This window comes from Chiloscyllium punctatum, chromosome 48 (genome assembly GCF_047496795.1).
Source record: "Chiloscyllium punctatum isolate Juve2018m chromosome 48, sChiPun1.3, whole genome shotgun sequence".
NCBI classification, from domain to species: domain Eukaryota; kingdom Metazoa; phylum Chordata; class Chondrichthyes; order Orectolobiformes; family Hemiscylliidae; genus Chiloscyllium; species Chiloscyllium punctatum.
Window position 1 is genome coordinate 27,643,603 of NC_092786.1, and position 24,636 is coordinate 27,668,238.

The 24,636-nt window shown below is 44.4% G+C and overlaps 1 protein-coding gene across 1 annotated transcript in view; it reads left to right on the forward strand.

Annotated features, from left to right (window-relative positions):
* Positions 1 to 426: 426 nt before the first annotated feature.
* ankdd1a (ankyrin repeat and death domain containing 1A) overlaps positions 427 to 24,636 on the forward strand; it is a 278,924-nt gene continuing 254,714 nt past the window's right edge. Inside the window, exons 1-2 of the mRNA XM_072564905.1 lie at positions 427 to 626; positions 15,055 to 15,158. Coding sequence (XP_072421006.1) covers positions 467 to 626; positions 15,055 to 15,158 — 264 coding nt within the window. The 5' untranslated portion in view covers positions 427 to 466. The remainder of the gene's footprint in view (positions 627 to 15,054; positions 15,159 to 24,636) is intronic.

Below are 24,636 nucleotides of genomic sequence, written 5' to 3' on the forward strand. Positions count from 1 at the left end.
TTTCACAGTGCCTTGGTACACGTGACAATAAATTCAATTCAAACAAAAGAGAGCTAGTTGGGGAAGTGGAAAGATGGTGGCAGATTCTAAATTAGAGCGGTGCTTGAAAAGCACAGCAGTTCAGGCAGCATCCAAGGAGCAGGAAAATCGACGTTTCGGGGGAAAGTGTCTATTCCTGATGAAGGGCTTTCAGCATCTGCAGCCCTTGTTTTTAACCTAAAGATGGTGGCAGTACAGGAAAGGGACATTTAGTGCAGGTGGCTTTGGGGAAATATGTAGTGAATGTACAGTGTGGCACATGGGAATGACTAGGTGAGGGGAAGCAGCAGGTTCGGACATGATAGTAGTGGGAGGACTGGGTGGAGAATGGGGGAAAGGGGAGAGAGACGGTAGACCAAGAAGGATTGTAGGGTAATGGGCCAGTGGAAGGCCAGAGTGACCTGGTGGGAGGGATTGACATGGGCGGATGGTTTACCCGGGCCTGTGCCCCCCAGTCGCCTTTGTGTACCCTCCCCCATCCCCTTTCGGGCCCGGACTCGGAGTGAGGCTCCACCTCGCGCTGCACCCGGGAGGCGGAGCCGCGTCGGACGCAATGGCGGATGATTTCGTGGCGGAGGGAGAGACGTGTGAGTACCCGGGTCTCTGTGGGGGTGGGTCATGGCCCGTCCCCGTCGAGGTGGAAACCTCTGAAACATGTAGTTTAAGTATACGTCGTTTCTATGGTCGCGGACTGCTCAAATATTTAATTAATTGCAAGAAAACGGTTTCGTGTTTCACTTCCAGGGCAGTAATAATCCACCTTTTATATGTTCATGTGATAAAAAGACAAATTCACAAAGATCTGTAACGAAAATTATAGGAATGGGGCACAGTATAGAAACTAGGGACAGGAGGCTGAATGGTCTCTTTCTGAGCAATACCCTGACAGCACAGTATGACAATTCAAAGTAGCTCTTGAGTTCTGTTCTACCCCAACTATTCTTCAATTACCCTATCTATTTCTGTTGTTATCACCTACAATAAATTGTCCAGTATTGATTTTAAGAAGGGTTTTAAGTAAAGAATGGCAGTAGTAGAAATGCAGAACATTTAATGCGAGGGCATATTTGAGTTGACAGTCCAATAAGATGTCATCATCTATTTCCCCATGTTCCATATCTTCCATGTCATTCTCCACAGTAAACACTGATGATGCAAAATACTTGAAGAAAGTGAGGACTGCAGATGCTGGAGATCAGTATCGGAAGAGTGTGGTGCTGGAAAAGCACAGCTGGTCAGGCATCATCTGAGGAGCAGGGGAATCAAAGTTTCGGGCATAAGCCCTTCATCAGGAATTCCTGATACAAAATACTTGTTTAGGAGCTCTCCCATCTCCTAAGGTTTCACGCATGGGCTGCCTAGCTGATCTTTGAGGCGTCCTATCGTTTCCCTAGTTACCTTTTTGTCCTTAATGTACTGCATTTATGGAATCCCTTTGGATCTTCCTTAACTCTATTTGCCAAAGCTCTTTCATGTCCCCTTTTTGCCCTTCTGATTTCCCTCTTAGGTGTACTTCTACTGCTTTTATATGCTTCTAAAGATTCACTCAGTTTTTGCTGTCAATACATGATGTATGCTTCCTTTTTCTTGACCAAAACCTCAATTTCTGTAGTCATCCTGCATTCCCTACCCCTATCATACTTGCTTTTCACGCTAACAGGAACATATTGTCCATGGACTCTCATTATCTCTTCTTTGAAGGCTTCCCATTTTCCAGCCAACCCTTTACCTGCAAACATCCACCCCCAATCAACTTTTCAAAGTCCTTGCTTAAAACCATCAAAATTGGCCTTCTTCCAATTTAGAACTTTAACTTTTAGATGAGGTCTTTCCTTCTCTATTTCTATTTTAAAACTAATAGAATTATGGTTGCTGGCCCCAAAGTGCTCCCCCAATGACACCTCAGTATTGCACATTTTCTACTAGGAATATCCACATATTGAAACAGAAAATTTTCTTGAACACACCTACTAAACTCATCTCTGTCTAAACCCTTAACACTATGATAGTCCCAATCTATGTTTGGAAAGTTAAAATCGGTGGCATGGTGGCTCAGTGGTTAGCACTGCTGCCTCATAGCACCAGGGTCCCAGGTTGGATTCCAGCCTCGGGCAACTGTCTGTGTGGAGTTTGCACATTCTCCCCGTGTTTGCGTGGGTTTCCACTGGGTGCTCCGGTTTCCTCCCATAGTCCAAAGATGTGCAAGTCAGATGAATTGGCCATGCTAAATTGCCCATGGTGTTAGGTGCCAGAGGGAAATAGGTCTGGGTGGGTTACCCTTCGGAGGGTCGGTGTGGACTTGTTGGGCCGAAGGGCCTGTTTCCAAACTGTAGGGAATCTAATCTAATCTACCATAACCGCCCTAGTATTCTTGTAGATAACTGTGAGCTCTTTACAATTTTTTTTCTCAATTACCCGCTGACTATTGGGGATTCTATAGTACAATCTCAATAAGGTAATCATCCCTTTCTTATTTCTCAGTTCCAGCCAAATAACTTCCCTGGATGTATTCTCAGGAATATCCTCCCTAAGTAGAGCTGTAATGTTATTCTTTATCAGTCACACCCCTTCCTCTCTTGCCTCCTTTCTATCCTTCCTATAGCATTTGTGTCCTGGAACATAAAGCTGCCAGTCCTGTCCATTTCTGAGCCACCTCTCTGTAATTGTTATAATATCTCAGTCCCATGTTCCTAACTATACCCTAAGTTCATCAGCCTTCTCTGTTAGGCCGCTTGCATTGAAATAAATGCAGTCTAATTGATCAGCCATACTTCATTCTCTGCTTTATTCCTGCCTGCCCTGACTGACTTGCTCCTTTTCCCAATTGTACCAGTCTCAGACTGATCTCTTTCCTCACTATCTCCCTGGATCCCATCTTCCCCACCTTACTAGTTTAAATCCTCCTGAGCAGCTCTATTAAATTTCCCTGCCAGTGTGTTAAGTCACCTTCTAAATCAGGTGCAATCCATCCTTCTTATACAGGTCACATCTACCTCAGAAAAAAGATTCCAGTGATCCAAAAATGTGAACCCTTTCCCCCCTGCACCAGCTCATCAGGCATGCATTCATCTGCTGTATCCTCCTTTTTCTACCCACACTAACTCGTAGCACCGGGAGTAATCTAGATATTACTATTGTCGAGGATCTCCTTTTTAAATTCCTGCCTAACTTTCTATATTCTCCCTTCAGAATCTCATTGTTTTCTGTTCCTATGTTGTTAATTCCATTGTGCGCAGTGACCTCCTGCTGGTCCCTCTCCCCTTTGAGAACATACTGCACCCTCTCTGAGATATCCTTGATCGTGGCACCAGGGAAGCAACACACCATTCTGATGTCTCGCTGTCGGCCGCAGAAACATCCCCTGAGAGTCCATCACCCCCTATATTTTCCAAAACAGCATACTTGTTTGAAATGGTGATAGCCACAGGAGATTCCTGTACTACCTGCCTATCCCTCCTACCTTTCCTAGAGGTAATCTGACTGTATCTGTGGTTTTTCTCCATTGAATTGTGGGAAGAAACTGGAGCACCTGGCTGAAACCCATGCAGATTTGGAGACAACATGCAACCTCCACGCAGACAGTCACCAAGGCTGCAATCATACCCATGGCTTAGTCAGAGTGCCAGGGATCTGAGCTGATTCCAGCGAAGAGTGATGTTTGCGCATTCTACTCGTGTGCATGGTTTTGACCAGGTGCTCTGGTTTCCTCCAACAATCATAAGAGGTGTAGGTTAGATAGACTGGTCATGGTAAATTGCCCCTTAATGTTGAGGGATTTACAGGCTAGGTGGGTTAGCCATGGTAATAATTGAGATGAATTGAGCAGTACCTGAAGAGCTGTAGTCAGTAGGCAGTTATTAATGAATAAAATGTATAATATTAATGAATTAAAAATTAGGGTTTGCAGCTCCTGGACCAGTAATGATGTTCCAAAGGAATTGAGATCATTGTTTAGTATTTGTCTTAATTATTTTTATGTTTACGTTGTGAAGATTACTTAACCAGGTAATGAATTATGGCTTAGTAGTTTTCCACTGGATGGTTTCAGATGAGGTGCACGACAAATGCAGTTATATGGTGTGAAACTGTGCAGAGATAAGGGCAGGATTAAATTGTATAGAACATAGAATAGTACAGTACAGCACAGGAACAAGACCTTCAGCCGAACATAACACCAAATGAAACTAATCTCTTCCCCTTGGTACATGTCCCTCCATTTCTTGCATATTCATGTGCATATCTAAAAGTTCCCTATCATATCTGCCTCAACTACCACCCCTGGCAGTGCGTTCCAGATTTCTACCACATTCTGTGTAAAAAAAAAATTGCCCCTCACATCTCCTTTGAACTTTCCCCCTCTCACTCTAAATGCATGCCCCCCTAGTATTAGACATTCCAACTCTGTGGGGGGGAAAGGGATTCTGACCATCAATCTTAGCCATACATCTCATAGTTTTATAGACTCCTATCAAGTCTCCCCTCAGCCTCTACTGCTGGAGAGAAAACATCCTGGGATTTTCTAGCCTCTCCTTTTAGCTCATACCCCTAATCCAGGCAACATTATGATAAACCTCTTCTGCATCCTTTTCAAAACCTTCACATCATTCCTATAATGTGGTGAACAGAATTGAATGCAAATGTGGCCTAATCAAAGTCTTATAAACATGCAATTGTGACTCTTTTACTCAATTCCACCACCTATAAAGGCAAGCATGCCTTTACCACCCTATCTGCTTGCATGGCCACTTTCAGGGAGCTATGAACTTGAACCCCAAGATCCTTCTGTACATCAATGTTGCTCAGAGTCCTGCCGTTATCTGTATACTTTTCCTTAACATTTGATTTTCCCAAAGTGCAGCACCTCATACTTGCTTAGTTCAAATTCCATCTGCCATTTCTGCACCCATACCTACCACTGATCTATACCTACCTGTATCCTTTGACAACCTCCATACTATCCAAAATTCCACCAATCTATGTATCAACTGCAAACTTACTATTCCACGGTTCTATATTTTCGTCCAAGTCATTTGGACAGCAGTGGACCTAGATGCATCCCTGCAGATCCCCACTAGTCACAGACCTCCAGTCTGAAAAAGCTCCCTCCATCACTACCCTCTGTCTTCTGTAGGCAAGCCAATTCTGAATCCACTAAGCCAAGTCACAGTGGATCTCCTGCATCTTAATCTTCTGGATGAACTTATTATGAGGCACCATGTCGAAAAATCAATGTAAACAACATCTACTGCTCTACCCTCATTAATCACCTTTATCAAGTAGAGAGTATTTGCCGGTAGATTATGGAAATCTGCAGAGCTCATTAGGTTGTGATATTTGGTGATTTCAGTTACTCTATGGTAGACTGGAAAAAATGTAGAGTGTGGGGCTTAAAAGGGGAGAAGGGCCTGCAATGTGTGCTGGAAAACTTTTTGGAACAGTACATTTCCAGTTCTTCAGGTTGCTGGATCTGGGTCCGAGGAAATGAAGCAGGCAAGGAGTGGAGAACGTCAGAGTGAGAGAGCATTTGGAAAATAGTGATCATAACAACAATAAGTTCAATATTAAGCTGGAAAATGATAAATTGAAGAAGATTCCAGACTGGAAATGTGCAGTTTTAGGGATCTGAAATTTGAACCAGAGCTGGTTGATTGGAAATGCATTTTGATGGATGTATGGTGGATGCAAAATGGGTGAATTTCAAAAGAGAGTTGAATAGGGTGCAAACTAGGTACATATCCATAAGAAGTAAAACTGAGGTATCCGAAGCTAGAGTGTCCTGGATGACAAACGATGTTGATGAGAAAAATAAAGAAAATAAGGGCCACATGGTGGCTCAGTGGTTAGCACTGCTGCCTCACAGCGCCAGGAACCCGGGTTCGATTCCCACCTCGGGCCACTGTCTGTGTGGTGTTTGCACATTCTCCCCATGTCTGTGTGGGTTTCCTCTGGGTGCTCCGGTTTCCTCCCACAATCCAAAGTTATGCAGGTCAGTTGAATTGGCCATGCTACATTGCCCTTAGTGTTAGGTGCATTAGTCAGGAGTAAATAGGAGAGAAGGGGAATGGGTCTGGCTGGGTTACTGTTTGGAGGGTTGGTGTGGATTTGTTGGGCCAAATGGCTTGTTTCCAAACTTAGGGAATCTAACCTAATGTAATACTGGAATAATAATAGCAATATAAATCAGGAAGAGTATCTCAAATGTACGATGCATGATAAAGCTGGAGTAAGGAAGACCAAAAGGAAGCATGAGGAAAGGATGACAGGCTACGCTAAAACAAATCTTCAAACATGTTAATAGTTAAAGAAGGATAGGGTGGGCCCCAAAGGGAACAAGCAGGATACGCTGCTCATGAAATATTTTGCTTCCGTGTTTAGCAAATTAGAAGGTCGTGACAATGGCTTAATTCAACATGTGGGTGTTGTGCAACTGAGCAGTATAGTGATAAGCAAAGAAGAGGCACTAAATACTCCAGGTAAAGAACTCATCAGGCCCGATGGGATGCGTCATAGATTGATGAGAGAGATTAGAGAGCAAATTGCCAAACCATTGACAAACATTTTCCAGGCCCTTCTCAACACAGGATTAGTCCTGGGGATGTGAAGCATTTGAAATATGATTCTATTGTTTGTGTACCAGGGTGCAGTGTGTTATGTGTGAAGAACACCTGCACAATGTCTTCAGAACATAGCACCCTGGAGCTGGGCAAAGCAGAAGAAGAACACCTACACAATATCATCAGAAACAAAGGGTTCCCAAAAAGCATAGTCTGCCATTACCTACATACAGACCACAACAGGAAGACACAACATGTCTGGACACACTGGCCACACTGCCATACATTAAGGACATATCAGAAATGACCACAAGACTACTCCGACCCCAGGATATCATACCACACTACGACAGCTACTAACAAGTATAAAGGATCCCATACCCACAGCCAATGTCATATACGAAATACCATGTAAAAGGAAATTAGCCACCAGGGCATATGAACACCAACTGGCCACCCCAAGAGACATGACCAGCTATCACTTATCTCCATATACACAGACAATGAAGGACACCAATCGACTGGGACATGGTGTCCATTCTAGGACAAACCATACAGGGACATATTTGAGAATTCCTGGAAGCCTGGCACTCAAGCCGGAGTTCTATTAAGAAACATGTAGAGTTGGACCTCATATACCAACCACTAAGAAACAACCACGGCGGCACGGTGGCAAAGTGGTTAGCACTGCTGTCTCACAGCGCCAGAGACCCGGGTTCAATTCCTGACTCAGGCGACTGACTGTGTGGAGTTCGCACATTCTCCCCGTGTCTGCGTGGGTTTCCTTCGGGTGCTCCGGTTTCCTCCCACAGTCCAAAGATGTGCAGGTCAGGTGAATTGGCCATGCTAAATTGCCTGTAGTGTTAGGTAAAAAGGGATAAATGTAGGGGTATGGGTGAGTTGCGCTTCGGCGGGTCGGTGTGGACTTGTTGGGCCGAAGGGCCTGTTTCCACACTGTAAGTAATCTAATCTAATCTAATCTAAAAAAAAGTAATCTAATCTAATCTAATCAAAACTGGAAATGACCCTAGCAGATGCAGGTACATAAATAGCAAGCAGAACAGCACACCAACACTTCACGAGAGGCTCACTGATGATATTACCTAGAATGGTGACAAAACATCTGTGAACAAACTTATCAGGTCGGCGAGCAAGTCAAAACCTCATCCACAAGCTGAGCTACAAATCTTCTCGAATACTATGATGCCAGTGTTTAAGAAGGGAGCAAATGATAATCCAGGTAACTACATTAATAGGAAAACTGACAGAGTCCATAATACAAGAGAAGGTAAATGAACACTTCAAGAAAAATAAGTTAATACTCAACAGTCAACATGGCTTTGTTAAAGGCAGTTCATGTCTGACAAATTTGATTGAGTTCTTTGACGAGGTGACATAGGCAGTGATAACGCTGAAGATGTTGTATACTTGGACTTTCAGAAAGCATTTGATTCAGTGCCACATGGCAGGTTGGTTAGCAAGTTAGAAATGTTTTGAATTATTGGGTCCTTGGCAGCATGGATTAGAAGTTGGCTCATAGATAGAAAACAGAGATTGGGTATAGATAGGCATTTCTAGTTGAAAGTGATGTTGGGATCCTTGCTTTTTCTGATTTATATAAACAATGAAAAGATGGATGTTGAGGGCAAAATCTCTAAATTTGTGGATGATACTCAGCTAGAGAGAATAGTGAATTGTGAGGATGGTTTAGGGCCAATTTTGGAATATTGCATGCAGTTCTGGTCTCCTTCCTATTGGAAAGATGTTGTGAAACTTGAAAGCGTTCAAAAAATATTTACAAGGATGTTGTCTGTGTTGGGGGATTTGAGCTAAAGGGAGAGGTTGAATAGGCTGGGTCTGTTTTTCTTGGAGTGTCGGAGGCTGAGGGGTGATCTTATAGAGCTTTATAAAAATCATGAGGGGCATGGATAGGATAAATAGACAAAGTCTGTTCCCTGGGGTGGGGGAGTCCAGAACTAGAGGGCATAGGTTTAGGGTGAGAAGGGAGAGATATAGAAGAGACATAAGGGGCATCCTTTTCATGCAGAGGATGGTAAGTGTATGGAATGAGCTGCCAGAGGAAGTGGTGGAGGCTGGTGCAACTGCAACATTTAGAACATAGAACATAGAAGAATACAGCGCAGTACAGGCTCTTCGGCCCTCGATGTTGCGCCGATCAAAGCCCACCTAACCTACACTAACCCACTATCCTCCATATACCTATCCAATGCCTGCTTAAATACCCATAAAGAGGGAGAGTCCACTACTGCTACTGGCAGGGCATTCCATGAACTTACGACTCGCTGAGTGAAGAACCAACCCTAACATCAGTCCTATATCTACCCCCCCTTAATTTAAAGCTATGCCCCCTTGTAATAGCTGACTCCATACGTGGAAAAAGGTTCTCACTGTCAACCCTATCTAACCCCCTAATCATCTTGTACACCTCTATCAAATCACCCCTAAACCTTCTTTTCTCCAAAGAAAACAACCCCAAGTGCCTCAGCCTTTCCTCATAGGATCTTCCTACCATACCAGGCAACATCCTGGTAAACTTCCTCTGCACCGGTTCCAGTGCCTCCACATCCTTCCTATAGTATGGCGACCAAAACTGCACACAATATTCCAGATGCGGCCGCACCAGAGTCTTATACAACTGCAGCATGACCTCAGGACTCCGGAACTCAATTCCTCTACCAATAAAAGCCAGTATGCCATATGCCTTCTTCACTGCACTATTTACCTGGGTAGCAACTTTCAGAGATCTGTGTACATGGACACCAAGATCCCTCTGCTCTTCCACACTACCAAGTAGTCTACCATTAGCCCAGTAATCCATCTTTTTATTACTCTTACCAAAGTGAATCACTTCACACTTAGCTACATTGAACTCCATTTGCCACCTTTCTGCCCAGCTCTGCAGCTTCTCTATATCCCGCTGTAACCTGCCATATCCTTCCTCACTGTCTACAACTCCTCCGACTTTCGTATCATCCGCAAACTTGCTCACCCAACCTTCTAACCCTTCCTCCAGGTCATTTATAAAAATGACAAACAGCAATGGTCCCAAAACAGATCCTTGCGGAACACCGCTAGTGACGGCACTCCAAGATGAACCTTTGCCATCAACTACTACCCTCTGTCTTCTTCCAGAGAGCCAATTCCTAATCCAAACCTCGAACTCACCCTCAATGCCATATCTCTGTATTTTCTGCAGTAGCCTACCATGGGGGACCTTATCAAACGCCTTACTAAAATCCATATATACCACATCTACCGCTTTCCCCTCATCTACCTCCTTAGTCACCTTCTCAAAGAATTCAATAAGGTTTGTGAGGCACGACCTGCCCTTCACAAAACCATGCTGACTATCCTTGATCACATCATTCTTATCCAGATGTGCATAAATCCTATCCCTTACAATTCTCTCTAAGACTTTGCCCACAACAGAAGTGAGACTCACTGGCCTATAGTTACTAGGATTATCCCTACTCCCCTTCTTGAACAAGGGAACCACGTTTGCTAGCCTCCAGTCCTCTGGCACTACTCCTGTCGACAAAGAGGACACAAAAATCAAGGCCAATGGCTCTGCAATCTCCTCCCTTGCTTCCCAGAGAATCCTAGGATAAATGCCATCAGGCCCAGGGGACTTATCTATTTTCACCCTTGCCAGAATTTCCAACACCTCTTCTCTACATATCTCAAAGCCATCCATTCTACTTATTCGTGCCTCAGTATTCATATCGACAACAATGTCCTGTTCCTGAGTGAATACTGACGAAAAGTATTCATTCAGCGCCTCCCCAATCTCTTCAGCCTCCACACGCAACTTCCCATTACTATCCTTGATTGGACCTATTCCTTCCCTAGTCATTCTTTTATTCCTAACATACCTATAGAAAGCCTTAGGGTTTTCCCTAATCCTACCAACTAAGGACCTTTCATGTCCCCTCCTTGCTGCTCTTAGCTCTCTCTTCAGGTCCTTCCGGGCTACCTTATAACTCTCAATCGCCCCTATTGAACCTTCACGCCTCATCTTTACAAAGGCCGCCCTCTTCCATTTAACAAGGGATTCCAACTCCTTATTAAACCACGGCTCCCTCACACGACCCTTTCCTCCCTGCCTGATAGGTACGTACTTATCAAGGACACTCAATAGTTGCTCCTTGAACAAGTTCCACATATCAATTACGCTCTTGCCTTGGAATCTACTTTTCCAATCCACACATCCTAAGTCATGCCTCAACGCATCATAATTTCCCTGCCCCCAGCTATAACTCTTGCCCTGTAGTACACACTTATTCCTCTCCATCACTAGACTAAAAATCACCGAATTGTGGTCACTGTCCCCAAAGTGCTCACCTACCTCTAGTTCTAATACCTGGCCTGGTTCGTTACCCAGAACCAAATCCAGTATGGCCTCACCTCTTGTTGGCTTATCTACATATTGTGTCAGGAAACTCTCCTGCACACATTGCACAAACACTGACCCATCTAACGAACTTGAGCTATAGCTTTCCCAATCAATATCAGGAAAGTTAAAGTCTCCCATAACAATCACCCTATTACTGTCACTCCTCTCCTGAATCATCTTCGCAATCCTTTCTTCAACGATTCTAGGACTATTAGGAGGCCTGTAAAAGACTCCTAACAGGGTGACCTCACCTCTCCTATTCCTAACCTCAACCCAAACTACCTCAGATGGCAAATCTTCGTCCATCTTCCTTTCCACCGCTGTAATACTATCTTTGACAAGCAAAGCCACACCCCCCCCTCTTTTACCCCCACCTCTGACCCTACTAAAACATTTAAACCCTGGAACCTGCAACAGCCAATCCTGTCCCTGATCTAGCCGTAATAGCCACAACATCGAAGTCCCAGGTACCAACCCACGCTGCGAGTTCACCTACCTTATTTCGTATACTTCTGGCATTAAAGTATACACACTTCAAGCCACTCTTCTGTTTACAGGCACCCTCCTTTAAGATTGATGCCATATTCCTAACCTCCCTACACTCCAGGTCCTGCACCCTAAAGCTACAGTCTGGGTTCCCATGCCCCTGCAGAGTTAGTTTAAACCCCCCCCAAGAGCACTAGCAAACCTCCCCCCAAGGATACTAGTGCCCCTCAGGTTCAGGTGCAGACCATCCTGTTTATAGAGGTCCCACCTTCCCCAGAAAGAACCCCAGTTATCCAAGTACCGAAATCCCTCCCTCCTGCACCATCCCTGTAGCCACGCATTTAACTGTTCTCTCTCCCTATTCCTCGACTCTCTATCACGTGGCACGGGTAACAAACCAGAGACAACAACTCTGTTCGTTCTAACTCTGAGCTTCCAACCTAGCTCCCTAAAAGCCTGTCTAACATCCTCAGCACTCCTCCTACCTATGTCATTGGTGCCAATATGGACCACGACTTCAGGCTGCTCCCCCTCCCCCTTAAGGACCCGGAAAACACGATCAGAGACATCACGTACCCTTGCACCTGGGAGGCAACATACCAAACGTGAGTCTCTCTCGTTCCCACAAAACCGCCTATCTGTGCCCCGAACTATCGAGTCCCCAATTATTATTGCTCTGCTCTTCTCCACCCTTCCCTTCTGAGTAGCGGGGACAGGCTCCGTGCCAGAGGCCTGAGCCCCGTTACTTACCCCTGGTAAGTCCCCCCCCCACAAGTATCCAAAACGGTATACTTGTTCTTGAGGGGAACGACCACAGGGGGTCCCTGCACTGGCTGCTTCCTCCCAGTCCCCCTCACTGTCACCCATCTATCTGCCATCTTTGGAGTTACTACTTCCCTATAGCTCCGATCTATGACCCCCTCTGCCTCCCGAATGATCCAAAGTTCATCCAACTCCAGCTCCAGTTCCCTAACACGGTCTTGGAGGAGCTGGAGATGGGTGCACTTCCTGCAAGTGTAATCAGCAGGGACGTCCATGGCATCCCTCACCTCGTACATGTTGCAGGAGGAACATTGCACTGCCTTCACTGCCATCCCTCTAAAGCTAAACTTTATTTAAAAAAAAACTGGGTCTAAAGAATACAACAAGCAAAATTCGGCACTTACCTCCTTACCACAACGGATCTTATTATTAGGTTAGAGGAGGAGGGCGGGTGGGAGGCACTACCTCCGTAGTGCCTCGGGTTCTTCAGCTGCGCGCTTTTAAAGGGGAAACAAACCTACCCAGGTAAGCTTATGCTCTACCTGCTTCCGGGTCTCGGCTGCCTCTCTGGTCATCTGGATAGGAATATGAATAGGAAGGGTTTAGAGCGATATGGGCCAGGTGCTGGCAGGTGGAACTAGATTGGGTTGGGATATCTGGTCGGCATGGACGGGTTGGACCGAAGGGTTTGTTTCCATGCTGTACATCTCTATGACTCTATGACTTCACAGGGACATTGACAAGTTGGCCAAATGGCAGACAACTGGCAGATGAATTTCAATGCAGAGAAATGGGAGGTAATGTACTTTGGTAGAAGAAACTTGTAGAGACAATACAGACTCAAGAGTACAGGGGTAGTACAGTCAGGGTTCACGTGCATGATTCACTGAAGGTGGCCAGACAAGTTAAAATGGTTGTTAAGAAGGCTTATAGGATCCTTGGATTTATAATAGAATCCTTGGAAAGTATAAAGGCAAGTCAGTGATGCTACACCTTTCCAAATCGTTTGGTTTTTGTACTCAGTTCTGGGCCCCTTTTTTAAGGAAGGATATTAAAGCCCTGGAGAGCGTGAAATGAGATTCACTCAAATGATACCAGGAATGAGGGATTTTGGATACAAACAAAGATGGCAGAAACAGGGATTATTCTCCTAGGAGCAGTGGAGATGAAGAGGTAACCTTACTGAGATGTTCAAAATTCTCAACAAGAAAAGAAGGTAAAGGAGAATATTCTGTTTCCACGAGTTGGTATGTCAGTAATTCGGGGTCACAATTTCAAGGTTGTCAGCAAGAGGACTAGGAGTGAGATGAAACTTCTTTACTCAGAGATGTTAGGATTTGGAAGGATTTGGTATGTAATGCTTGGGAGAGAAGTGAAAAATTTAGAGGATTGGAGTTGGGTAGCTGTTTTGGGAGCTGTCACACACGCGAAGGTTCGAATGGGTTCCTTCTATACAATAAAATTCTTTTTGATTCTATGATTTTAAGCTGAGCAGAGTTTTTCAATAACTAGTGTTTCTAGAGATGGAGGATAGGTGTTGGCCAGTATGTTGTTGGGAGGTGAAAAAGTATGAATATGAGTGTCAGAATATGAGTTTAGATTGGTTCAGGCACAGTTAAGTCAGTGTTACAGAAGTAAAGCGAGACATTGTTTGGATTGAATAGGACATATGGTTGAAAGCTCAACTTGGACAAATAGGAGAACAAAGTCATGAGAGTGGAAGAAAATGCAATCAGTTATGGAGTGTCTGGCCATGGTCCAGCTGGATAACTGAATTTTCTCATGGTAGAAAATGGAGGGGTCACGAAAGTTGGAAGTGAAGTTGAGCTGGGCAGAGTCAGCATTAAATATCTGACTCTAGTTTGTGCATGATATTAGTGAAAAACAGCATAAAGAGGACGAAGAGGCAGGAGCCAGGGACTTGAGGTAACAATTTGCATATGATTAAAAGCTATTCGTACTTAAACTAGATAGAATGCCTTTTGTGATTTGGATCAGGCTTGTTTCAGTGGTGTGACAAGATTGGATTGCAGAGGATCAAATATGGAGTTGTGGGAAAGCTGGTCACAAACTTGAGACATGTCGTATAAATGAGGAGCAGGAGGAGGCCATTCAGCCCTTCAAATCTGATCCACCATTCATTAATATCATAGTTTATCTGATAGTTATCCAAAGAGTCAAAGATTTTGCACAAGTATGGATTAGGGTAGTGGTGGTGCAGTTTGTCAAGTCAGGAATCGCCAGGGTGAGTGAATAGGGAAGGTACGGTGTTGTGTATATAGAGTCTAGATAAAGTGGTTACATGTAAACATCGAGGTTAGTGAGGGTATCTTGTGAAGGCTGGAAGAGAATAAGGAATAAATGGTAATGGGTGTAGAGACATATTGAATGAGATTTTTGGCTCGCATGAGCTGATACATTGAACTATCGAGGATTTGCAATATAAGAACATGCCTTTTAACACAAATGGTTCACATTGCTCTCCATACACTCTCCTCCCATTCCAACTACCTTATCTCCGCTCTCTAAATAAAGACATGCCCTCTTAGTTTCAGATTTGGTTGATTAAGAATTGCCTTGTCTTTATTCCCTAATTTTAGTTTCTACTGCGAGTGGAAACATTCTGTCTGAGTTAACTCTGATGAACTCAATCATAACTTTAACGATCTTGATTAGGTCACCTCTAAATGTATCCTTTTTCTTAAGAAAGATCCTATTGGTCATGTTAGCTGTCATGTTCTGCTGGGCTGTTGTAAGACTCTATCATGCTAACATTTCACCATGTTTTTTTTCTTGAAGTACTACGGTCAGAGCAGGATTTCCATGATGCAGCAAAGGGGAATGACGTGATCAGAATGGAACTGCTTTTGAAGAAGGGAGTGAATATCAATGCCAAAAACAGTGTAGGTAAAATATTTATTATTCTATAGTTAGTGATGTACATCAGCATCCAGGTTAAAGAGCACTACAGAAAGACACAATAAATGTTTACATATGCATAGAGTTTGCAAGACTCTACAATTAAACACTAATATTTAGTGTGGAGGCATGCAGTTAGGTGCATCTCTGCTCAGTTCCACCACTGACTCTGTTCAAATAGCAGGATTTTCCATTCTTTTAATTCAAATGTATCTTTTTCCATGCATTAAAAGCAGTCTGCAGTCATTAGATCATAATCAGGATGATCAACATCGCAGAGCAGGTGTGTTCACGTTGGTGTTCTGGGCCTGTATTTTTCTCACATTTAATTCCAGCAGATTATCTGTTTACATTATCACCGTGCTGTTTGTGAGAGTTTGCTTTGTGCAAATTGGCTATTATGTTTCCTATTGTACTATAGTGAGTATAGTTTCTAGATTTCCAAAGTGCTTTGGGACATAAAAGGAGTGAGATAAATATACAGCTTTTTTTAAACATTACAACCAATTTCCACATCTAAAATAGGGTTGTAACTGAACCACCAACAAAGACTAGCAGGTAGTCATAGTGTCATACAGCATGGAATTGGCTCATTGAGATTGCGCTGAACAATCTACACTAATGACACATTTCAGCACTTGGCCTACAGCCTTGAATGTTATGACACTTCAAACGCTCATCATCATGAAGATTTTGAGCTTTCCAGCCTCTGTTACCTTCCCAGGGCAATGCATTCCAGATTCCCACATCCCTCTAGTGAAAACATTTTTCCCCAAATTTACTATTAATTTCCTGATCTTCATCTAAAGCTGTGTCACTCATTACTGATCTTTCAACTAAGATGAACAGCTGCCGCCTGTCCATGCCCCTCATAATCTTACACATCTCAAATCAGCTCACGCCCTCAGCCTTCTCTGCTCTAAAGAAAACAATCCCAGCCTATTCAGCCTCTCTTCATAGCTAAAATGCTCCAATCCAGGCAACATCCTGGTGAATCTGCTCCAGTGCACTTGCATCCATCCTATGGTGTGGTAGTTAGAACTGCACACAGTACTCCAGCTGTGGCTTCACAAAAGTTTTGTACAGCTCCAGCAAAACCTCCCTCCTCTAATAATCCATGCTATGGCAGATAAAGACATTTGCCGTGTATTCCTTCTGAACCAACCTATTAATCTATCCAGCCGCCTTCAGGGTTCTGTGGACAAGCACCCTAAGTTCTCTCAGCTCTTCTGAGCTTCCTGATGTCCTGCCATTCATTGAGTACTCCCTCATTTTGTTACCTCTTCCAAAGTAAATACTTTTCAGGGTTTCATTTCATCTGTCATTGATCTGACCATCTGAACAAACTACATATCTTCCTGTGACCTAAGACCTTCCTTACTTACAACCGCACAGCCAATCTTTGTGCTATCTACAAACTTATTATCCCCCAAACATTCTCATCTATATCATTTATATATATCACAAACAATTGCAACAAACCCAGCACTAATTCCAGTACTCCACTGGAAGCTAACCTCAGCCTAACCCTCACCCTCATACTATGAAGCCAATTTTGGGTCCATCTTGCACTATGCTCATCAACACTCCTGATCACCTCAAAGTTCAATCAGATTTGTAAGGCTTGATCTCCGTTTTACAAAGCCATGCTGACTACCTGATCAAACTTTGCCTGTCCAAATGGAGATTAATTCTCTTTTTTAGAATTTTCTCCAATAGTTTCAGTACAATTGATATGAGGCTCACTCGTCTGTAATTTCCTATTCTATTTTGACCACCCTTCTTGAAAACTGGAATCACATTAATTATCCTCTAATCCTCTGGCACCTCCCCTGTGACCAGATAAAAATTAAGAGTTTGGGTCATAGCCTGTTAATTCCTCCCTTGCTTCATAGTAGCCTGGAACACAGTACATCCAACTAGTGGAATTGTCCACTTTAAAGCCTATGAAAATCTTCAATACCTTCTCACCTCCCTATGTCAGTCTGCTCAAGAACCTCTCAGTCTCTATCCCCAGATTCTGTACCCGCATCCTTCTCCGAAGTCCAGCATGGTAAAAGCAGAAATTTAATTTGAGTTTTCCTATCATTTATTTTACAGTGCAAGTATTGTTGGATAAACTAGAATGTCAAAAGGAAAGGAACTTATGAAAGGAAATATTGTTTTATATGCAGTGTTGGGAGTAGATTTTCCTAACCGTTGCCTATTCTCTGCGTACAAAAGGTTATGAAGTGGACAGAGATCTATTCTGCTAGGACTCTATCTCTTTTTATATTAACCCAGATCATAGAATCACAATATGTTATAGTACAGAAGGAGCCAACGTGGCCTATCGTTTTTTGCACCATCAGTTTGGTGCCAATTTCTTGGCTTTTCGTATTGTTTCTATTTAATTAACCATCCAATACTCACGTGAATCCCTCAATTGAACCTGCCTCCACTACATTTCCAGACAGGGTATTCTATACCTTAACCCCATGTTTGAAGAAAAAGTTTTTTTTTCTTATCTCATAAAGGTTTTTTTGTAAAATACCTTAATTTCTTAATCGATTTATAAATGCTAACATTTCTTTCCTATCCACTCTGTCCAGACCCATTGTGATTTTGAAAACGTCTATAAAATCTCCTTTTAACCTTCTCCTCTCCAAGGAAAACAGTCCGAATGCCCCCAATAATTCCCCATAACTGAAGTGTCTCATTCATGAACTGTGAAAAAACACTACATCGGACAAACAAACAGGAAACTTACCACCAGGATACATGAACACCAACTAGCCACGAAAGGACACAACTCACTATCACAAGTTTCTATACATACAGACAAAGAAGGACATCACTTTTTGACTGGGACAGCGCACACATTCTAGGACAGGCGAAACAAAGACACGTGTGAGAATTCTTAGAGGCATGGCATTCTAACCAGAACTCCATTAGTAAACTCATTGACATAGATGTCATTTACCTTCCCTTGGGAAAAAAAAAGAACTGTAACTGACATTACTCACCTTAAGAAACCAAGACCTATAAATGGGTCAGTGTGATGCTTTAGCCAGATAAGAATATGGTACTAAAATATCTTAACTGCTGTGTTTTTAATGCAGACTGTTCACAAAAAGAAGAGTGCATTTTGAGTCTGATGTTTTGTTAAGATTTTGGAGTATATTAGAACTTGAGGCTGAGCTGTTTCAGTTCTGTTAATTATTGGTAAGACTTCATTGGCCCCCTTCATATTGCAAATTCAAAGAATGTTGATCTCTACCAAAGTTGCCACTGTAATACCGACTGTTTTATTTGGGAAGTTTCATTTGGCGAACATGTTTTAAAATATTCAGCATTTGTTTCCGACAGATATGAGACTTAAATCTGAACTGAAACTGTCTCTTCAATTGCTAAAGCACAGGAAATACTTGGTTGTTTCTTGCTGTTCCAGACTTTTGAAATACTTTTCCTGACAGCTTTCACATTAGCTAAGTATCAATTTGTTAAAGGAAAATAATTTTTGAAAAACCTGAATGGGGTTATTTAATGACTCAAACCTCACTTAACCCATCCAGGAGTCCTGAACCCCAATACTACGCAGAGGACTCAAACCTCAGTCAAATCCCCCCCCTCCCTCAGTGCAGCGCAAAGGACTGGAACCTCAGTTTGTCAGCATGCTTGCGAAATAGTGTCTCTTTACTGAACTAATTACTGTTCAAGGAATCCATAGAATAGAGAGCAATCGATGTGTTTTGTCACAATCTCAAAGAATTCAATAAGACTTGTGAGACATCACCTGCCCATCATCAAGTTATGCTTTTCCAGATAATCATAAATCCTGTCTCTCAGAATCATCCCCAATAATTGGTCTACCACCAGTGCAAGACTGACTGGTCTGTAATTCCTGGGGTTATCCCTATTTGCTTTCTTTAAAAAGATATTTGCCACGCTCCAATCATCTAGTACTACTCCAGTGGACAGTGAGAATGCAAAGATCATTGCCAAAGATGCAGCAATCTCTTCCCTCGCTTCCTGTGTAGCCCAGAGGACTTATCTGTCCTCATGTTTTTCAAAATTTCCAGCACATCCTCCTTCTAAACATCAACCTGTTTGATTGTAGCAGCCTATTTCATGCTGTCCTCATAAAAGACAAGATCCCTGTCACTAGTGAATACTGAAACAAGGTATTCATTAAGGTCCTCCCAAACTTCCTCCGATTCTAGGAACAAGTTCCCTCCACTACCCATGATCGGTCCTATGCTCACTCTGGCCATCCTCTTGTTCTTCACCTAAATGTAGAACACTTTGGGAGTTTTGGTTGATCCTCATGCTCCCTTCTAGCTTTCCTAAGTCCAAAGATGTGCAGGTCAAGTGAATTGGTTATGCTAAATTGCCCATAGTGTTAGGTGCAATAGTCAGAGGGAAATGGGGCTGGGTGGATTATTGTTCGGAGGGTCAGTGTGGACTTGATCGGCCGAAGGGCCTGTTTCCACACTATAGGGAATCTAATCTAATCTAATCTAAGTCCATTCTTCAGTTTTTCCTGGCTACCTTGTAACCTTCTAGAACTCTGTCTGATCCTTGCTTCCTTCTTCAACCTTAAGTAAGCTTCCTTCTTTGTCTTGACCAGGTGTTCCACATCTCTTGTCATCCAAGGCTCCTTCACCCTACCATCCCTTCCTTGCCTCAGTGCAAAAAACCTATCTATCATTCGCAGCAAGTACTCCCTGAACAGCCTCCACATTTCTGTGGTGCATTTCCCTGAGAATATCTATTCCCAATTTATGTTCCACGGTTCACTGTCTGCTCCTATCCCTCTCCATGACTATAGTCAATGTCAGGGAGTTGTGATCAGTTACTGAAATGTTTTCTCACCAAGAGATCTTGGTTAGTTGCCAAGCACCAAATCCAGAATGGCCTCCCCTCTCGTCAGCCTATCTACATACCGAGTCAGGAATCCTTCCTGGACACCTGACAAAGTCTGTTCCATCCAAACTATTTGTACTAAGGAGGTTCCAATCAATATTCGGGAAGTTGAAGTCTTCCATGACAACAACCCTCTAACTTCTGCACTTTTCCTAAGTCTGCCTCTCAATCTGCTCCTCCGTGTCTCTGTTGCTATTGAGGTGTCTACAGAAAACTCCCAGTGAAGTGACCACTCCTTTCCTGACTCAGTAGATAAACCCTGCTCAATGACCTTCCTTTCTGTAGCTGTGATACTATCCCTGACTAGTAAGCTCTTTTCTCTCTCTCCCTAATCCTTTTGAAGCATCTAAACCCCGGAACGTCCAATAAACATTCCTTCCACCTGTGATATCCAAATAATGGCCACAGCATCGTAGCTTCAAGTAGCGAACCATGCTCTAAATTCATCAGCCTTATTCCTGACACTTCTTGCGTTAAAATAGACACACTTCAACCCATCACACTGACTGTAACTTTTACCCTGTCAACTTTCTATTCTTCCTCATAGACTCTATGCATGCTTTTATCTGCCTTTTCCCCAGCTACCCCATCTGTAGCTCCGTTTCCCATCCACTAAACTAGTTTAAATCCTCCCGAAGAGCTCCAGTAAACCTCTGCCCAGGATATTGGTACCCCTCAAGTTCAAGTGCAAGCCGTCCTTCTTGTACTGTTGCACGTTCCCCAGAAGGTATCCCAATGATCCACATAGAGTGGATAGCCAGAGACCTTTTCCCTGTGCAGAAATGTCTCTCACAAGGGGGCATAAGTTTTAGGTGATTGGAGGAAGGTTTAGGGGAGATATCAGAGGCAGGTTTTTTTATACAGAGAGTGGTGGGTGCGGGGAATGCACTGCCAGCAGTGGTAAACAGTCAAATAAATTAGGGACATTTAAGTGACTCTTGGATAGGCATGTGGATGATAGTGCAATGAAGGGTATGTAGGTTAGTCTGATCTTAGAGTAGGAAAAAAGGCCAGCACTGAGGGACACTGAGGTCAGCATCGAGGGCCGAAGGGCCTAAACAGTGCTGAATTGTTCTATGTTCTGTATATATCTGAAGCCCTCCCTCCTACACCAGCTCTGCAGCCACGTGTTCAGTTGTCCTAGCCTCACTAGCCCATGGAACAAAGGGATACAGATCCTTAGAAAATAGGCGACAGGTTTAGATAGAGGATCTGGATCAGTGCAGGCTTGGAGGGCCGAAGTGCCTGTCCCTGTGCTGTAATTTCCTTTGTTCTTTGTTCATAGCACCTGAACCAAGTTGGGACCACCCTCCTTGCAAAGACGTTTGCTGGTGCAATTAATGGAGGTTTAAATAAATTTGGGTCGTGGGTTGGGAAGGATATGGAGTGGAGGTAATGCATAGGCAAGTATAGACTAAGAACATAGTCAATTTAGAAGAACTATATCCAAGATAAGGCAGAAGGGAGCATGGGCAAAGCTATTAAAGCACAGATTTGAGATGGCCCAGGGAACCCCTTGTGGACTTATACTGTAAAGCCCCTCTGTAGGTTTGTCCCGGAGGTCATACTCTTTGGAAGTCTGGAATAAAAAACTCTTACAGTTTAGTTTAATTTTAAGTTATCCCCTTTATTCACTAATGACATCACTGTTGCAGCATAACACTAAAGGGAAAAAAAATAGGGGTAGCACGGTGGCTCAGTGGTTAGCACTGCTGCCTCACAGCACCAGAGACCCAGGTTCAATTCCAGCCTCGGGCAACTGTCTGTGTGGAGTTTGCACATTCTCCCTGTGTCTGCATGGGTTTCCTCTGGATGCTCAGGTTTCCTCCCACAGTCCAGAGATGTGCCACGCTAAATTGCCCATTAGTCAGAGGGAAATGGGTCTGGATGGGCTACTCTTTGGAGGGTCAGTGTAGACCTATGGGGACGAACAGCCTGTTTCCACACTGTAGGGAACCTAATCATGATACCTATAAGCTAAACTAACTAGGTCCTAATAACCTAGGTGAGTAGGGTACCAAGAGCCCGAGCAGGATACTCTGATGTACTGATACAAAGTGCTTCCTTTATACCAAAGTTTACAAAAACATTGCATGTTCTTAATTAGACAGATAACAATGAAAGACAATAATTCATAAGGAAGAAAAGTTAATTGACAGATCTGGGTACGCTTGACTAATCACTTCTACAAACCCTAAACCATTCATCAGGTGGGAAAAACATGCCCAGCTGGGTTAGGCACCTGCTAGCGAGATAAACGCCTATCATAAAGAGGTACCAGTATGAGCTAATTGGAGAGTTCATAAGGTAATCTTGCACAGCTCACATGTCAGATACAATTATTTTACAAAATGGCGTCTTAGCAAGGAGGGCAAGCTTTTGACCATAAAATGGCTTCCTGACACATTGTGCCAGAATCTCTTCAATATTAGGCCTGAATTTAAACTGATTGATTAGTCTTCGAATTAAGCATTCTTCCTTTTTAGGGTTGTGATTCAAATTCAAATAAGACATAAGATCTGCTTACAGGTGAACCTTGATTATCCAAATGTGATGGGCGGGCACTATTTTGTTCGGATAATCGATTATTTGGTTAATTGATTAAATGCCTTTTCTCTGGGGCTTGGAGTTTTTAACGTCTGCTCCCTGTTCAGGAGACTGCAGCAGCACAGTGCACGCGGGGCCCCGCCTCCAACCATGCCCTCTCCACCCCCGATGTCATCCAACATTGCCCCCTGCCCCTAACCACATGCAACACCTCCCTCCCGCTCCCAACATTGATCCCACCCCCTGCCCCTAACCCCGTGCAACACCTCCCCACGCCCCCAATACCAATTTCGCCCCAACCCCTTGCAGCACTTCCCCTCGACCCCAACATCGCCGCCCCCTCCCCAACCCTGTACAACACGTCCCCACGCCCACAATATCGATTCAGCCCCCAATCCCTTGCAACACCTCCCCCAGCCCCCAACACCGCTGCTCTGTCCCCAACCCTGTGCAATACCTCCCACAGCCCCCAACACCGCCGCTCTATCCCCAACCCCGTGCAATACCTCCCACCGCCCTCTCGTCTCCAACCCCGTGCAACACTTCCCCCCGCTCTCAACACAGCCGCCCCGTCCCCAACTCCATGCAACACCACCCCTATCCCCAACACTGCCCCCTCGTATCCAACCCTGTGCCACACCTCCCACTGCCCCCTCCTCTACAACCCCGTGCAACACCTCCCCCCACCACCAACACCGCCGCCCCATCCCCAACCCTGTGCAACACCTCCCCATGCCCACAATATCGATTCTGCCCCCAATCCCTTGCAACACCTCCCCTAGCCCCCAACACCGCTGCTGTATCCCCAACCCCGTGCAATACCTCCCACCGCCCCCTCGTCTCCAACCCCGTGCAACACTTCCCCCTGCCCCCAACACAGCCGCCCCGTCCCCAACACGGTGCGACACCACCCCTATCCCCAACACTGCTCCCTCGTATCCAACCCTGTGCCACACCTCCCACCGCCCCCTCCTCTTCAACCCCGTGCAACACCTCCCCCCATCACCAACACCGCCGCCCTGTCCCCAACCCTGTGCCACACCTCCCCCCGCCCCTAACACAGCCACCCCATCCCCAACCCTGTGCAACATCTCCCGCCATCCCCAACACCGCCACCCCGTCCTCAACCCCGTGCCATACCTCCTCCCATTCCCAACACCACTGTCCCGTCCCCAACCCTGTGCAACACCTCCCCCTCCCCCAACGCTGCTGCCCTATCCCCAATCCTGTGCAACACCCCCCCCCGACCCCGCTCCCAACACTGTTCCTGCCCCCAACCCTGCCTTCCCGCACCCCAAACACTGTTCAACACCGCCCCCCCGTCCTCTCTCTTGGTCAGCTGGACTGTACACCAACAAGACTACTGCAATTGCCTTTGTGGGGTAAGTCTCCTAATAGTGGACACACACACACACACACACACACACACACACACACACACACACACCTGCACCCGTACCCGCAGCCCCACATACCACTTTCCAGGGAAAGTGTGGGGAGAGAGAGAGGGCACGCAGTCCGTCATTTGGAGATGGTGCCTGTTTAATCACTGTAAACAAAAGACGCGATCACTGTTGGAAACACGTCTTTGATGTAATGTTTCCATCGGGACCTAGAGATCTCCTTCGGATAATCTGATTTTCGGACAATCGATGTTCCTCTGTAGTTAGAAATGACAGTGGGGCAGTCTGCAAGATCAGCAAGTAAGGTAAAGCTTCATTAATATTACCTTTTACAGAGTTTGTATTTAATAACCGGTAATGGCTACTTCATATCATCATAAAGTCCCAAATGCAATTAAATTCAATCCGTAGCAGGTAAGCACTAAGAGTTAATTTTCTACTGGCTTCAGCAGACTCGGCACTAAAATGGTCTCTCTCTCTAGTGTCCTTTTGATCTCTCAAGTCAGGGTCTTGTAACAGCAAAGATGTTTTTCTCTCTGTGTCTGCCCCGCTTGCAAGGGGTAATAAGAATTCATTATAATTGACAGGATCTGACTGTTAATTACAA